This window comes from Bos taurus, chromosome 2 (genome assembly GCF_002263795.3).
Source record: "Bos taurus isolate L1 Dominette 01449 registration number 42190680 breed Hereford chromosome 2, ARS-UCD2.0, whole genome shotgun sequence".
In the NCBI taxonomy this organism is placed as follows: domain Eukaryota; kingdom Metazoa; phylum Chordata; class Mammalia; order Artiodactyla; family Bovidae; genus Bos; species Bos taurus.
The window spans coordinates 94131486-94148447 of NC_037329.1; the positions used below are offsets into that span (position 1 = coordinate 94131486).

The 16962-nt window shown below is 45.8% G+C and overlaps 1 protein-coding gene across 2 annotated transcripts in view; it reads left to right on the forward strand.

Moving 5' to 3' along the window:
- Positions 1–16469, forward strand: part of NRP2 (neuropilin 2) — a 120209-nt gene extending 103740 nt beyond the window's left edge. Inside the window, exons 16-17 of one of the 2 annotated variants that reach the window (XM_005202752.4) lie at positions 10753–10803; positions 13148–16469. In XM_005202752.4, the coding sequence (XP_005202809.1) occupies positions 10753–10803; positions 13148–13452 (356 nt within the window). In that variant the 3' untranslated portion in view covers positions 13453–16469. The remainder of the gene's footprint in view (positions 1–10752; positions 10804–13147) is intronic. The other variant, NM_001193237.1, reaches the window with a different exon arrangement.
- The last annotated feature ends 493 nt before the right edge of the window (positions 16470–16962 follow it).

Below are 16962 nucleotides of genomic sequence, written 5' to 3' on the forward strand. Positions count from 1 at the left end.
ACCCAGCTGGAAGGATGCACCCAGCTCCTTTCTGAGGAGCTTCAGGGCTAATGTGACCTGAGGAAGGGTAGTAGATAAGGTGGTTTTCCAGTGGGAGGTTTCAATGTACAGGTGAAGCTACTAGCCCCAAGTGGCTCCAGTAAGGAATGGCAAGTAGAAGAGAAGCCAAAAGACCCATTAGTCCAAAACACCATTTCTTTTAAGAGTTGTTACCCTGATTTCTACTGTGCGCTTAGACCAAGTGGTCATAGTGGTGTGACTCTGAGCATAATGGATAGTGTGACAGCCATACAGGAGATCTTTGCACTTTCTCCAACCTGCCAAAAATCCAGGACTCCTGCCTCTTGGGCATGAGGCTAGGGTATAATTCTTTGGGAGGGGGGTATAACTCTTGATGGCTCAATTGCGGGGAGCAGCACAAGAACAAGATGTGGGTGAGCTAGAGCTATGTCACCACACACACACACACACCACAAGCTTGTTTTGTCTTGTGTGTGTAATTGTGCAAAACTGAACCCTTGTAGTATCATTAACTGATGTACCCAAAGGCAAAGGCTCTCATCCGGAAGAGGAGTGATAGGGCTCCAGGTCTGGCTTTCAATAGCGGCAATTTCTTTCTCAGGCGGCAGGACTCATTAACTGGACGCTGAACTGGAGTCCTCTGGAACTCGCTAGAGAGCGACCAACTCTAGTAATGAAGGGAATGCAGAGAAAGCTTTGAACCTGAGGTGGCCTTGACCAAAGCCCTGTTCTCAGTCAGCCTGCTGGTTACCGAGGCTCATTTCCGCACAGTCTGTTAAACTTTTCCTCTCTTTGCGTCTCCCTACTGCCACCAAGGGGCTGGGAGAAGGGACACAAGGACCTTGGGGGATGCGTTGTCTTCCTCATCGCTTTCTAGGGCACTTGTGACAGCTGGTGTGTGTGCTGTGTGCTAAGTCGCTTCAGTCGTGTCCAACTCTTTGTGACCCCACCTGGCTCCTCTGTCCATGGGATTTTCCAAGCAAGAATGCTATCAGTTCAGTTCAGTTCAGTCGCTCAGTCGTGTCTGACTCTTTGCAACCCCATGAATTGCAGCACACCAGGCCTCCCTGTCCATCACCAACTCCTGGAGTTCACTCAAACTCATGCCCATTGAGTCCGTGATGCCATCCAGCCATCTCATCCTCTGTCGTCCCCTTCTCCTCCTGCCCCCAATCCCTCCCAGCATCAGAGTCTTTTCCAGTGAGTCAACTCGTCTCATGAGGTGGCCAAAGTACTGGAGTTTCAGCTTTAGCATCAGTCCTTCCAAAGAACACCCAGGACTGATCTCCTTTAGAATGCACTGGTTGGATCTCCTTGCAGTCCAAGGGACCCTCAAGAGTCTTCTCCAACACCACAGTTCAAAAGCATCAATTCTTTGGTGCTCAGCTTTCTTCACAGTCCAACTCTCACATCCATACACGACCACTGGAAAAACTATAGTCTTGACTAGACGGACCTTTGTTGGCAAAGTGATGTCTCTGCTTTTGAATATGCTATGTAGGTTGGTCATAACTTTGCTTCAAAGGAGTAAACATCTTTTAATTTCATGGCTGCAATCACCATCTGCAGTGATTTTGGAGCCCAAAAAAATTAAGTCTGACACTGTTTCCAGTTTCCCCATCTATTTCCCATGAAGTGATGGGACCAGATGCCATTATCTTTGTTTTCTGAATGTTGAGCTGTAAGCCAACTTTTTCACTCTCCACTTTCACCTTCATCAAGAGGCTTTTTAGTTCCTCTTCACTTTCTGCCATAAGGATGGTGTCATCTGCATATGCTGCTGTTGCTGCTAAGTCGCTTCAGTTGTGTCCGACTCTGTGCAACCCCATAGACGGCAGCCCACCAGGGTCCCCCGTCCCTGGGATTCTCCAGGCAAGAACACTGGAGTGGGTTGCCATTTCCTTCTCCAATGCATGAAAGTGAAAAGTGAAAGTGAACTCGCTCAGTCATGTCCAACTCTTAGCGACCCCATGGACTGCAGCCCACCAGCTCCTCCATCCATGGGATTTTCCAGGCAAGAGTACTGGAGTGGGGTGCCATTGCCTTCTCCATCATCTGCATATAGTGGGTAGCTATTCCCTACTGCAGGAATCTTCCCCACCTAGGGATGGAACTCTCATCTCGTATGTCTCCTGAGTTGGCAGGCAGGTTCTTTACCACCAGCACCACCTGGGAAGCTGGTACTGAGGTGAAAAGATAGCCACTAGGACCTAGACAGGGGCTGATGTGGGGGGCCCAAGGAGCCCCATGGTGCTTCATCCGCCTTGGCCAACTGAAGACGAGGAGTACAAGCTCGTAATGCTGTCTATGGGAAGCCTTAGCCCTCACCATTGCTGTAGCTTCCTGGCTCTGAACACCTGACAAGGCCACTGTCACATCCTCTTTCCTCAAGGAGGACCTGTCCCCACTGACCTATGCGTGATTGGATTGAGTGTGGTTCATCTTTAGCCCCCACTGTTCCCCTTCTGCACCTCTCCTGTCTTTACTTTTTTAATGTATTTTTAAAATTTTTTTTTTATTTTTGGCTGCACTGAGTCTTCTTTGCTGTGAGGGCTTTTCTCTAGTTGCAGCAAGCAAGGGCTACTCTTCATTGCAGTACAAGGGCTACTCGTTGCAGTGGCTTCTCTTGTTGCAGAGCACAGGCTCCAGGTACTGAGGCTTTGGTAGTCGGGGTGCTCGGGGTTTGTTGCTTCACATCTGGTAGAATCTTCCTGGATCAGGGACCGAACTCATGTCCCCTGCATGGGCAGATGGATTCTTAACCACTGGACCACCAGGGAAGTCCATCTTCCCCTTCTCTTGGTGGCCCCTTTTCTCATCCTCGGGCATCCTTATACTTTCTTCACCTCCCTCCACCAAGGCCTCCCACCAGAAAAGCATGTCAGATCCTTCGTGTGCATGCGTGTGTGCAAAGTCACTTCAGTCATCCGATTTTGTGCAACCCTAGGGACTGTATCCCACCTGACTCCTCTGTCCGTGGGATTCTCCAAGCAAGAATATGGGAGTGGGTTGCCATGCTCTCCTCCAAGGTATCTTCCTGACTCCAGGATTGAACCCGCCTCTCTTATGTCTCCTGCATTGAAAGGCAGATTCTTGACCACTAGCGCCACCTGGGAAGCCCTGTTGCATTTATACAGGAGACCAAACCTAAAGTTGGGGCTTCCACTTACAGTAATGAAGAACATCTCTGATTTTTCAAAGATCTAGAGCAACGAAAGCGAAGAGTAGCTAAAGAGCCTCTTGATGAGGGTGAAAGAGGAGAGTGAAATAGCTGGCTTAAAACCTAATTCAAAAAAACAAAGACCATGGCATCTGGTCCCATCATGGTAAATAGATGGGGAAAAAGTGGAAACAATGACAAATTTTCTTTTCTTGGGCCTCAAAATCACTGCAAATGGTAACTGCAGCCACAAAATTAAAAGACATTTGATGTTTGGAAGAAAAGCTATGACAAATCTAGAGAGCATATTAAAAAGCAGAGATATCACTTTGCCAACAGAGGTCTATCTAGTCAAACCTATGGCTTTTCCAGTAGTCATGTAAGGATGTGAGAGTCGGACTATAAAGAAGGCTGAGTGCTGAAGAATTGATGCTTTTGAACTGTGATGCTAGAGAAGACTTGAGAGTCTTTTGGACAACAAATGAGATCAAACCAGTCAGTCCTAAAGGAAATCAACCCTGAATATTCATTGAAAGGACTGATGCTGAAGCTGAAGCTGAAGCTGAAGCTCCAAAACTTTGGCCACATGATGTGAAGAGCCAGCTCATTGGAAAAGACCCTGATGCTGGGAAAGACTGAAGGAGGAGGAAAAGGAGATGACAGAGGATGAGATAGTTGAATGGCATCATCAACTCAATGGACATGAGTCTGAGCAAACTCAGAGAGATAGTGAAGGTCAGGGAAGCCTGGCATGCTGCAGGTCTAAGAGTCGGACACAACTGAACAACAACAAGCAGAGCAAAGGAGAGATTCCAGAATTTTCCTCCATCAGCATTACTGGGTTTTTTCCAGCCTACACAATCATGAAGCCTCCATCTATAATTAAACATTTTACTGGCTGCCTCCTTTTTCTTATTTTCATGTGGATTATTGGGGCTCAGTGGAGCCATTCTGGCCTCAGATGCTCATCCGCCTCCACACTTGAAAGTATTATTAGGTCATTTCACAACCTTGTCATTTGTAGTCTATATTTTCAGTCCTTTTTAGTGTTTCCTTCTGATAATTCAACTAAAAATAATTGAAAATCATGTTCAAAGTCTTCTTAAATATCACAGATCAAGCCCCCTTTTCTTTTCCTGCTTGAAACCATTTGAAAACTGCAAAAAAAATTTTTTCCATGACTTTGCATACATTTGGCTATAGTTCAAGAGATAAAAACCCATGATAAAAGATCTTCTGGTGGTGTTTCTAAATTCAAGCCAAACCCAGCACGGGATGAAGGGCTCTCAAGTAGCCTGACTCTAATGGAGGGGTTTTGGCAAAATTTTGATCTACAGCTGAACTTTTGGCTCCTTATGGCAACTGGGGATGAACAAACTGAATTAGGGAAATTAAGTGTGGTAGGGAGTAGGAACCTTCAGCCAATACTAAATAGTAAATCAAATTAAACACATTGAAGAGCCAAGAAATATCTGTTAGCCCTTCATGATTTCTCATTTGTTTAGATCACAGTGTTGCTTCTCCTGCTGGGATCAAAACAAAGTGGCTGAGAGGATTTTCTGAAGGCTACTCCCATGTGAGTGGTCCAGTGATTTAACTGACCTGAGGGCTTCAGGAACTTGGAATCAAACTCAGCAAGGACTCTCAGTGGCCAAGAGCTAATCCCAAATAAATCACAGCCCCAAACAAGGTGTCGAAAATGTGGCTGACTCTCAGGTCTGCTGCTGAGCTCTTCAATGACTTATTGCATTTTTCTACTCTCCTTCCTCAATTTCTTCCTCTTTGAATAGAAGTGATGACACTTGGTACCTGTGAAAATGAATGATTTCAATGATTTCCTGTGTAGGCATGTCTTTGATCCTTGTCTTAAAAGCTGATTGCAGTTTGATGGGTTGAGTGGACATGTGGTTTAAGTGGCTTCTCACCTGGTTTTATCAGCCCCACCTTAGCTAAGGTGGAGTCTTCAAATTTGGTACACTATTTACCTGATCTGTCAGTTCTTCAGTTGCCAGTTAGCAGGATTGATTTCTAAGCCAAATGAGCAAGTATTGAAAACGTGGGGTCTCGTGGTTTCCCCCCGCCTGTCTGTTGCGTGGTCTTCTCCATCCCCACAGAACTTAAGGTGGACGACTTCAGGTGGGACACACCCAGAAGAGGACAGACCTGGGGTAAAGACTGGGGCAGTGAGCTCTTTTCTGCAAAAGCTGCCTTATCTAATATCGGCCTTTTCAGGCAGCCCTCAAAAGAAAGACCATCGTAGCTTTCTCATTGTCTTCCTGTAAAGACAATAGGGTTTTTGGGCAGGAAAGAACACTGGTGCTCACTGTACAGGGGAAGAAGCTGAGACACAGGTTGCTTAGATGCTCATCCTAGCCCCCACACCTGAGTGGAGTGGTGGAACTCTGATGAGCAGGCAATCCGCTCCCAGGGCAGTGCTCCCAGCCCAGTGCTCCTCCATATCCCGAAGTGCTCCCCTCCAGGTGCAGTCCTGAGTGTGTCCACTGCATGTTCTGGGTGGCCAGTCTGTCATCTGCTCCCACCAGGCCTCTCAAGCCACTGCTCGGAGCTGGCCTGGAAGAAACTCTTCAGAGAAAAGCCAGCAAGCATATGTTGGTGTCCTGATCAGTGTGCAAGTGACCCGAGGATGATCTTCAACCATTTATCTAAAAGCAGCCAGTGGTTTGGGGCAGACTTCTCACTCTCTTAGTGATCTTGTGAAGCTCTTTTTTTTGATATAAAAACTAAACAGAACAATGTCAATGAAAATACAGTTGCAGTGACCACAGCATATGAGAGATGTAGTGAAAGGGAAGGTCAAATTTTTCTGTAACTGCAGAAAAACATTCTAACCCCAAAGGATCCTAATTTAGGAAGGGAAAGAAAAAGATGAGGGAGAGAGCAAAATGTGTGTGTGTGTGTGTGTGTAAAGAGAGAGGAAGGGTGGGAAGGAAAATCTAAATGAGAGAAAGCATTTTTGTTTGAGACCTACACCACACTCAGGGGGAATTTTCCACTTGCAGGCTGGAGTGTCTGGGGTATTTCCCCTGCCTGGCATGTGTGGTCTTACACTGCCAGGCAGTGTTCCAAACCCCTCTGGGAGATACACATCTCCCTAGAGTAGGCTCGGTTCGTGACTGGTATGGCTGTTCCTCTTTTGTGCCGTACCTTTGCAATTTACTGACAAGGATGCTGGAGAATATTCAACTCTTCCTGGGTGGAGGGGGGTTGCTGAACAGTCCAGAGGATGTCTTAGTAACTAGCCACTATAGGAAAATCAGGATAATAGGAGACAGGTAAGACCTTGACTCACTCTTCACTGGGTACCTAACCCACCTCTCCGCAATGCTAAGGGAAACGAGTGGACCATTTGGCCTGAGATGCAATGTCAATATGAAAATGACCAGGTTTTCCTGAATTGGGTCTTTTGTTTGTTTTCTAAGTAGTGGCTACTCTAATCACTTAGTTTCTCAAAATTCTGTTCAGCTACCTTCCAGGCACTCATGAGTTCTTCCTCTTGCTCTGCTGGTCTGCAGTAGCCGGTGCAGGGAGGTGGGCAGAGACGTGACTCTGATGTAGGGACATATAAGGAGGAGATCTGTGACCAGGCAAGGCAATCTCTTTGAATTCTTCAGTGGATCTAAAAAAAATGAATTCACGCCCCAAACCAAGAGATCAGTGTACAAGCTTAAAGGCTCAGGTGCCATGTTTGAGACAGTCCATACCCATCAGAGAAAGGAGCTGGACTCCCCATCCTCTCCCCACTCCTGGCAGCAGCCTCCATTCCAAAGCTGCTGCCTCGTCCTCCCACATTTTTCCCAGCAGTGGCCCACCCTCATTTGCCCAATCCCTGCCCCCAACTCCATCAGCACTTTGAGGTCCCTCCGCAACAGCCCCCTTTCTTTTGTGCTATTTTGGCATGGTGAGTCCTTGCTTCCCAGTCACACTGAAGGGCCTTGGTTGTAGACACCAGGTCCCATACATCTTCATTTCCCAAACTCCTCTATATGGCTCCCTGGCACGTAGTCGACCCTCTTAATGAGAATTGGCTGATTGGCTGGTAGTCAGTAAGTGAACACTGCTCTATGAAGAACAATGAAAGCCCGCCTTCCCTCTCTGGATAATGTCTATCATGAAAAACATGAAGCCCCAAATTTCAGATCACCACATCCTCACGTTCATGAGAAGTCCTGGTGAGTTCCCATCAAAGTGGTGAGCCAGCAATGCAGGCAAACACCCAGACACTGTGTATCCAGCCCACTGGGATGAAGACAAGGCAGACTGTTTTCTCTATGGGAATGGTCTTCCCAGGTGGTGCAGTGATAAAGAAGACGTCTGCCAATGCAAGAGACGTGGGTTTGATCCCTGGGTAGGGAAGATTCCCCTGGAGGAGGAAATGGCAACCCACTCCAGTATTCTTGCCTGGAGAATTCCATGGACAGAGGAGCCTGGAGGGCTACAAAGAGTCGAATGTGACCGAGCACACACGCACACAGGGATGATTTAGGTGAAATGCACTGTTCTGCCCATAGCCAGAGAATTTGTGTGCGCAGGTGGAGGGGTTGAAGGAAGAGGGTCTTCTCTGGCCCCAGTACAGTACTGAGAGTCAGAATTCAGGTTTTGGAGTCAGACTGACCTGAGCTTGAATCCACACGGGGGCCCAGAAGGAAGCAGGGTCATGTAAGCACAAAGGTTGAAAGTGGAAGTCGTGTGGGTGGTAAGATGCATTCCTGATCTGCGTTCTTTTAAAGGTGGGGCTCACTGCACTCTCCGTCAACCCACTCACAAACACACACACCTCCTAAAAGAGTCCTGGAATGTCCTCTCCAAGTTTTTCCTCATTTAAAAAGTTAAGTTCCAGGTCCTTGCTCTGCCTCTCTTCTCCAGCCAGGTCTTCATTCGCTGGCTGTTATTGTCCCCTGCCTGGGAAGGTGCTGCTTCCAGTCTCTGCCTTGAGTTCCTGGCTCACTCCTCCTCCTTCCAACCCACCCTTGCCTTTTCTTTACTAGAACTACAGGGACCCAGTGGACATCCACACACCCTGCCAGCATTCTGAGGAAACAGGCTGAAGTTTCTCTCTTGGCCTCAACAGAAAAGGAAAGTGGCCCATGAAGAGCAAAGAGGCTTCTGAGAAAGAAAGCTCTTAACCAAACACAGACATCAAGAATATTAGCAAAGGGACTAGAGAAAATTGCTATCAAAGTAAATGGCTTTTTGTACAAATGTTCCCTTTATTGGGGTTTTCCCCAGTGGGTCATTCTTTCTTTAAGGCTTCATGAACAGATGCGCTTTTGAAAATGTTGATTAACTTATCCTTTTTTTGACCCCTTCCCACTCACCCAAACTCCTGGGAGCAGTGATTATGCAAAAAGCCAAGTCAAGCCTCTAAAGTGTTCTTCACCTGAAGTAGCCTTTGATCCTCCAGGTGCAGAAATCTCAGCCACATCTGGGTAATCAATTTCATAGAACCTTAAAAATGGACCTTTTTGGGGGGGGGGGCGGGGGGGGAGGGTCATCTCATCCAGTCCTCTGCCCACAGAGACAAGTGGCTGTGATCTCCTGGGACAAAATGTTCTCATAGTCATTACCATCCTCTTACCCTTTTTCCTCCAAGATCAATGCCACATCCACTCCTTTCCAGCTGGTGATCAATAGTGTGTTAAGAATTCTTCCCTGAGGGTGTGAGATGGAGCAAGATGGCACTCTAGCCTCCAAAACTTTGTCACATCCTTGGCAGAGATGGAATCCCTAAAAGCAAGAACAGGATTTGGCCCAAAAGTCACTGGCAGGAGCCCTGCAGTTTTCATCCTGGGTTGATCCACAAATTCTTTCTTATCCAGTGTTCTGCTTCTTTTAACCATGAAGGTGTTAAGACATATAAGCATCCCATAAATATGATTAATTGTTAGAAATGTGATGGTTTTCTTCCATGTTTGTTTTTCTCGTAAGATTTAAAAAAAAAAAAAAAAAACCTCAGAGTTAATTTCCATGAGCCTGATTTGATCCCTATGACAGATACCACCTGCCTCTTGTTGATTCATGTTTCCGTCTTCATTCCAAGGGCACAGCCTGCATTGTAGAGGCCTGGAGAATAGTGTAGGGATGGGCACTGAGGTGCGGAAGTTGGCGGGGCTTGCAGGTACGAGTTGCTGTGCTACAAACATGCCAGGAACAGACTGGATTTATGGAGGATCGGTGCCACGTGGCATTCATCCTTTCCAGTGGGGTCTTGGCATTTTGTTTTACACATCCTTCACTGGTGACGAAGAGGATGAGATTGTGCTTTAGCACGTTGGCCAGGAATGAGGAAGACTTCTAACGGAATGAAAACCTCTGCCTCCAGAGAAAGACTGAATGCCAAGCGTGGCAGTGATGGATCGATCCTCAGTTCAGGTCATGATCAAGTAGATCTTCCCCGAGATTTTGTGCAGATGAGGGAGATGTTCAGGCTGGTCTGAAGTCCTTTTGTTCCTCTTGTTTGATAGTTTAGCTCTTTGGAAGCTTGAGTTTGTGTTCAGTCTTGACTTTTTTGGATATAAATTTATAGTGCTGACATCAAGGTAGCTCACCTGACTTTGAGTTGAATGAAATTTCTGAAGGGCCACATACATTCGCTGGTGCCACTTTGACCTGATAGCCGACAGGCATAATTAACTCATAAGACAGGAAGAAATGATAAGACCCTGTTCTTCACCACATATTTGATTCTCTTTTTTAAATATTTTACCCTTTTAGACAGGTAATTTCCATTGGCTCTGATTTCTATAAGATGGACAGCAAAGTAAATAGAGACCTGTATTAGCCACCCCCCTTCCCCCAAAAAAATTATCATAAAAAAAGAAAAAGATAGACAGTGATAATACTGGAGAAAATTCGGAGTAAATTAACTTAGCTCTATTCAAGCCTGGGCGAGTCAGGTTGGGTGCCTATGTTTGATCTATTCTTTTTTTTTTTTTGATCTATTCTAAACCGTGAAGAAAGCCAATGGGAAAAATAGATTGGGAAGGAAAGAGAAAAGTATTAGCATGGATATGTGGGGGTGGACAGGCGTTATAACATTCTTTCCAGTTCTAGTTCTATAAATACATTAAAACATATAATGATGAAATGTGACTTAAATTACATTTATTGCAATCCAGAGGAGAAACTTTTATACTCTTATGCTTTGTGTCCACTTAGATGCATTCATGAGGAGGGGTCGTGTGCTATACCAGATGAACATTACAGTCATGTGACTGATGATGGACATGAGAGACCACTGAAGTTGCCTTAGATAAAACTCAGACCTACATTGGTTGTAAATAACAGTTATTATAAAGATACAAGAGAGCATCTACTGGGCACTTAAGGCCTTTCTTATTGTTTCTGTTCTTCTGGTTGTTGTTGGAAGTAAAGTCAAGTCATTTGAAGGGGGACGGATCCAGTAATCTGCAATACTAAATGATCTAGAAGCAGATGCGATTTTTTAGCTTCCCACAATGCTGGGGAGTCATTTTCAGCAAGGTGGCATCTCTGCCTTTTAGCCACTCAAACCTGTTATGACTGATTTTTTTAAATTTTCTTTCTTGTTATAGTGGACATCCCAGAAATACATGGGAGAGAGGGCTACGAGGATGAAATTGATGGTAAGTGTTGTTATGATTTAGAAGATAATCATGAAAGTCAAGTTTGGCTATAAAGCTATCAACAAAAATAATGCCCAGGGTATAGGAGGGCCAGAATTCAGAACTATCAGCCAGAAATATGTGACAAGAATCCAGAGAGGAATGAAGAAGCCATCAATTTCTCTATCAAAGTCAAATTTACAGAGTTAGAAAGTTTATTGAGCTTCCTCTGCCTAATCTGAAATAGGTCCCCTACTTGGGGCAACTTTTGACACCGATGAACTTCAAATCTGAATAAACCCTTTAGAAGTGAAAGCCAGGCTCCTCTATACATGTCACTGCTTGAACCCATTGACCTACTTCCAAAAAGGGCTTAGTGGATAACTGTCAGTGTGAACATTCCTTCAGGCCTGCTGAGATTTCTGACTCCATGGCTTTCAGGAACCAAGGTGGGGCTCGTTGCAGGATTTAGGTCTCATCCACACTACCTATCTCATTTTTCATACTTATTCCAAGCTCTGTTTTCCTACTTCAAATACACATATTCCATGAGGCTGAAGCAGGAGTCCTGACTGGAGGGGCGCTGAGCAAACACCCAGATGTAATATCTTTCCTTCACTCAGAGGAGCACAGGTCTCTCTAGGCGTCTCTGAGAACCGGAGTTGATCTCCAAGAGAGATCACTAAGGTTCGCCTCAAAGAGCAGCTTTAGACCAAGACTGATGCCTTTAAGAAGAGCAGTTTATAGAGCTGCTTTTTTTAACTTGACCTTAATCAAACACTTCAAGTGTAGTTATAGAAACAGAGTGACTAACCCAAACAGCACCTTGTTAACTGAATGCAGACTCCCCCTGCAAAGCCTGGTCTAACGTTCCTTTTATGGGCAAAGCTGCACAACTGGCCTTCACAGAAAGGCTGTGATAGATCAAGCAGCAGAAGCCCTAGATGGGGTAGAAAGAGTAAAAGATGAGGATGCAGAAAGCCTGATTTCTAGTCCTAGTTTAACTCTTTGCTAACTCTGGGCACTTGAGTGAGTTACCTAATCACTTAATTTCTCAAAGCCTCAGTTCCTCATCTATTTTTTTCAAATTATAGTATCACCCTGCCTTCTTCATGGGATTATTAGGAAATCCCACAAAATTTGCCAGAGATGTGGTCATGCCTTGATCACGCTACAGAAATACATTAGTTTGCTTGAGTGGCCATGATAAAATACTGCAAACTGGGTGGATTAAACAACAGAAATTTATTTTCTCACCGTTCTGGAGGCTAGAAGTCCAAGATCAAGGTACCCACAGGGCTGGCTTCTTCTGTGGCCTGTGAGGGAAGGATGTGGACCAAACCTTTTTCCTTGGCTTGTAAATGGCCATCTACATGTTTCCATGGTATTCTCCCACCTGTATCTGTCTCCAGATTTCCCCTTTTTACAAGGACACTGGTCATACTAGATTAGGGCCCATCCTAAGGACCTCATGTTAACTTGACTACCTCAGTAAAGACCTATCCTCAAGGTAAGGTCACATTGTGAGGTACTAGGGGTCAGAATTCAACATCTGAATCTGTAACACATAGCAGTAAGGTAAAGTTTAGGTCGTGAGGCCTGGTGGATCAAAAAAAAAAAAAAAATCTACTGCTTGGGTGGCCAGGAATGCCAAATTGGAGAACTTGTCATGTTGAAATAGTCTCAGCCTGTTCTTTGATTTAACATGAAGCAGCTGGAGGTAAGGAGACAAGGGGTAAGGAGACAAAGGAAGAAGGGTGTACAGAACAGAGGGCCATTCCAAGAGCTCTGCAGGCACCCTGTGAAAATCTAAGCTCACTTACTCTGACTCAGACTGTTTAAGTATCAGATACTTAGACCATACTTACTTTGTGCTGGACACCAAGCACTGTGCAAATGTTAATTCATTCAAACCTCCTAACAACCCTGTGAGGTTATTAGTAGTGTCATTTCACAGATGAATGAACTGAGGCAAAGAGAAACCAAATAACTTGCCCAAGGTTACACAGCTAGGACAAGGTGGGGCTGGGTTTTGAAGCCAAGCAGGGCTTCCCTTTTGGCTCAGCTGGTAAAGAATCCGCCTGCAATGCAAGAGACCTGGGTTTGATCCCTGGGTTGGGAAGATCCCCTGAAGAAGGGAAAGGCTACCCACTCCAGTATTCTGGCCTGGAGAATTCCGTGGACTGTATAGTCCATGGAGTCACAAAGAGTCAGACACAACTGAGCGACTTTCACTTTCAGTATAGTACCAGTGTCGAACAGCTCAGCCTCAGGTTCTGAAAAACCTCTGAACTGGGATGGGGGGAGTCTCAGTTATTTCTAAAAGAAGCAGTGTCTGCAGTCTCTTGTGTCCTTTACATCCTAGATGACTACGAAGTGGACTGGAGCAACTCTTCTTCCCCAACCTCCGGGTCTGGGGCCCCTCTGGCTGACAAAGAGAAGAGTTGGCTTTACACTCTAGACCCCATTCTCATCACCATCATTGCCATGAGCTCGCTGGGCGTCCTCCTCGGGGCCACATGTGCGGGGCTTCTGCTCTACTGCACCTGTTCCTACTCTGGCCTGAGCTCCCGCAGCTGCACCACGCTGGAGAACTACAACTTCGAGCTCTACGACGGCCTCAAGCACAAGGTCAAGATGAACCACCAGAAGTGCTGCTCAGAGGCCTGACAGATTGCACCCAAATCGCACCTGACATTTCATTCCAGCAAGAGGGGCTAGTGGAAATGACAATTTTTTTTCCCTTTGGAAACTGAATGCCATAATCTCGATCCAACCGATCCAGAATACTGAAGGTGTGGACAGAACAGGCGAGTCGAGGGAAGCAGGGAAATGCAGTCTTTCAGGGGGTTGGGACCCACCTGAGACCACGTGGCTGAATCATTTGCTGGGACAAGAATGGGTGCTCATCTCTTTGGTGGTCACAGTTCTATTTTGTTTGTGAGTTTGTTACTAATTCTGTTTTATTTCTTTGGTCTGTGAGCAACTCAAAGAGGCAGAAGAGAATGACTTTTCCAGAATAGAGCAGAGTGGTGATCAGTAATCTCTGCTTTTTCTTCCTAATCAACGCTTGGAAAGCAAAGAGTCTTTTCAGACTCTCCATCTTTAGAAAATAAATTCCCCCAAAAAGCCGTCCAGTTTATCCCACCCTCCGATCGTCTCATGACTTCCGGGATTTGCTGTGCTATAGCTTCTGCCAGCCAACTTGACAAGCTGCCGTTTCCAGTCCTAGCATTTCGGTAGGATGTTGTTGCCTTTAACTTTTTTTATCCAGGGGAAAATTGCCATTTTAGGGTCAGCATGAACAGCTCTTTCTTATATGCGATTTAAAACGAACCAGAAAGAAAACTTCACACGTCAAAATCCGTAGAAGCGCCTCCATGTTAGAAGCGGACAAGCCTTAACGTGCTTTGTGAATAGGAGCCATTCATTCAGTCTAGACCCAGAACGTGTGGCTGTGAGGCTACTTTGTGGGGCCTCTGGTGGTGGTTTTGCTTTTTCTTTTCCTTCGTCCTTGTTCTTCTAAAGCATACACACGTGCCCCACACGCACACACACATACAAGCATGCACACACATGTACACCCATGCATACACGCTCACTGTCAGGTCTCTTAAGCCCCAGGAAACAGCATTGTTTGACATTCTCTGAGATGGGGCGGGGGAAATATAAGCTATCAGTATGTTTGTCCATCAGTGAGACATCACTAGTGACAACTGACGGGAAAGGAAGAGAACAGTGGAGAGAGAAAAAGAAGTCCATCGTCTGTGGTCATGTGATCGCAAAGACTGAGAGGACTGGAAAAGACATTCTGATACATCCGTCTCTGTTAGGCTAGTAAACACAGACTTCTCCTTGGGGTGACAGCCACCACCTCCACCTTTCAGAAGCATCAGCAGCACTGCAATGCCTGAGAGCTGCTTCTAACCAAAAGTCTGCACGCCCTGTGGACCAAAATGCTAATGCTGCTTCAACCCCAGAGAGACCTGTGTTCTTACATACACCCACCCACACACACACCAATTTATGTATTTTTTTTTTATTAAGTGCCTTGAAAAATGAAGAAAAAAATGTATTTTCCTTCTATGTAGAAATCAGTGAATACCATACGAGTTAAGGCATTCCTCTATTCCTCTTCCCTCACCCAGTGGCTCCACACCCAGCTTCCCCCACACCACTCATCCTATGGATGGAGTAAGGCCTGCCACCCGAGTGGTAATCATAGCCCTAGATGACTCTCAACTGCTCTAGAAGGGGAGGCATCTGGAATCGCATGAAACTGTGTGAAGGAGAAGATTGTCCACGCCAGGATCCAAATCTTGATTTTGTAGTAACGCCTACAGCTTGCCTGTGTGCTGGAAATACATTTGAAACCCAAACAGTATGCCCAGCCTATTGTGAATCAGTGGTGAACTGTCAGACCATTTTTTGCTGCTATGGTCACCCACGATGTCATTTGTCTCATACCCAGGTGAAAGGGGAAGGGTGAATGGGACCGGCTGGTTCCTTTCGATGTTAACTTATGAAAATGCTAGTTCAAATGGTAATGTCACAGTGTTCTGTGTGAAGAGAGGGAGAGTTCATACCAACAGCTATTTATTCCTATGTGTGTGTGTCTTTGCCAGTCTTTGAGTTCTCTGTATCTACTGTGTATGTGAATGGTCACGTGGGACTCAGTGGTGGTGTTGTGACTTTGACCTAGGCCCGAGTGTCACTGCTGATCTTGGCACTCGTTGGCACAGTGGTAGTTAGAGGTGACAAGTGAAGCTGTCAAGCCCAAGGCCTTAGCTTCAGGCCCTCCTGAGCTGAGTGTGTGGCAGAAGTAAGTTCTTAATTAGCCCACTTCCTCTTCGCCTTCCCGTGTAACTCAGTGTTCCAGAAGTTAGCACGTCCAAGGGTTTCCAGAGTTAACCTGCAGAAGAAGAGAGTTCAAAAGTTGACACTGAGGGCCCTGGCCTTCTCAAGTCCCGTGGGCCGTTCATCAACTCCCCAAAGACCAGCCTTGTCTCCGACCCGCAGTTCACCTCTCAGTTATGTACAACTCAACCTGCATCCCTCTAATGTCCTATATCCATATTCACCATTGGCTGGTTTGAGCCCTTGAGTGGGCTCCGGATGCTAAACAAAAGCAGGCCAGCCAGAGCTACATGTAGATACCTCACCAGCCCTGGAGGCTGTTCTGTTGTAAGACAGGACCCCAATTATAACCTGGCCAGGGGACACCCTGGTGCATTTGTTGTTGCTATCTGCAGGTAGGCTCACCGACCCATCTCCTTGACTCCTTCCCCCTGGGAAACCCAACTCACAGTATTGATCTCCTTTTATGCCTTGTACTGAATGACACATTACCTCTGCGCTCTCCCGGACTAGGCGGTCAACAGGACCACAGGGCTGCTTCCTCTCTTAGGTGTGGGCATGGGGAGTTGACAGGAATGAGGGTCCGAGGAATGAGCATGAATGGCAAGAAAACAAGGGGAAAAGTTAAACTGTCACACATGAGGTTAACTTTTCCAAGGTTAGCTGTTAAAGGTATTTGACCATCCACTGGCTGAGCCAGATCAAGGGAACTTGAGAGCTTTTACTGTGATTCTTCAATGTAAAAAATAAACAACAATGTCAAACTGTGTTTATATGATTTGTATAAAACCTTTTTAAGATTACTATTTAAATAAACATTATACCAGAGATATTTTTCTGCATTTTTTTATTGGAGACAAAGAGACTTAGGTTCACCTTGGGTGACCAAAAACATCCCAGTTTGCCTGAGACGTTGCTGAGTTTTAGCTCTGAAAGTCCTGTGGTCCTGGAAAACCCCTCCATCCCAGCCAAATCGGGATGGCTGGTCACTCTCTTGGGATAATGCTTCTTAGCACCTTTACATGCCGTTAGTAAATAGATTAGCTAGCTAGCTTTTTATAAAGTGAAAATATGATATGGGCAGGTAATGAGCTATGTGGCCAAGTAGACCATTTCAGCTCATAGACTTGCCTGGTAGATTTCTAAGACTGTGAGCCCTAGTAACATTCCTCCGTCCTGGACATCACCAGTCCCCTGTGATTTTTGACTCTGCTGTTTCCTGTCTATTGAAACATTTGCTTGTCAACATCTCTGGTGATTTCGAGGTCTTTAACAGTGCTTCTCAAAGAGTGGTCCCTGGACCGGAACTATTAGCCTCACTGT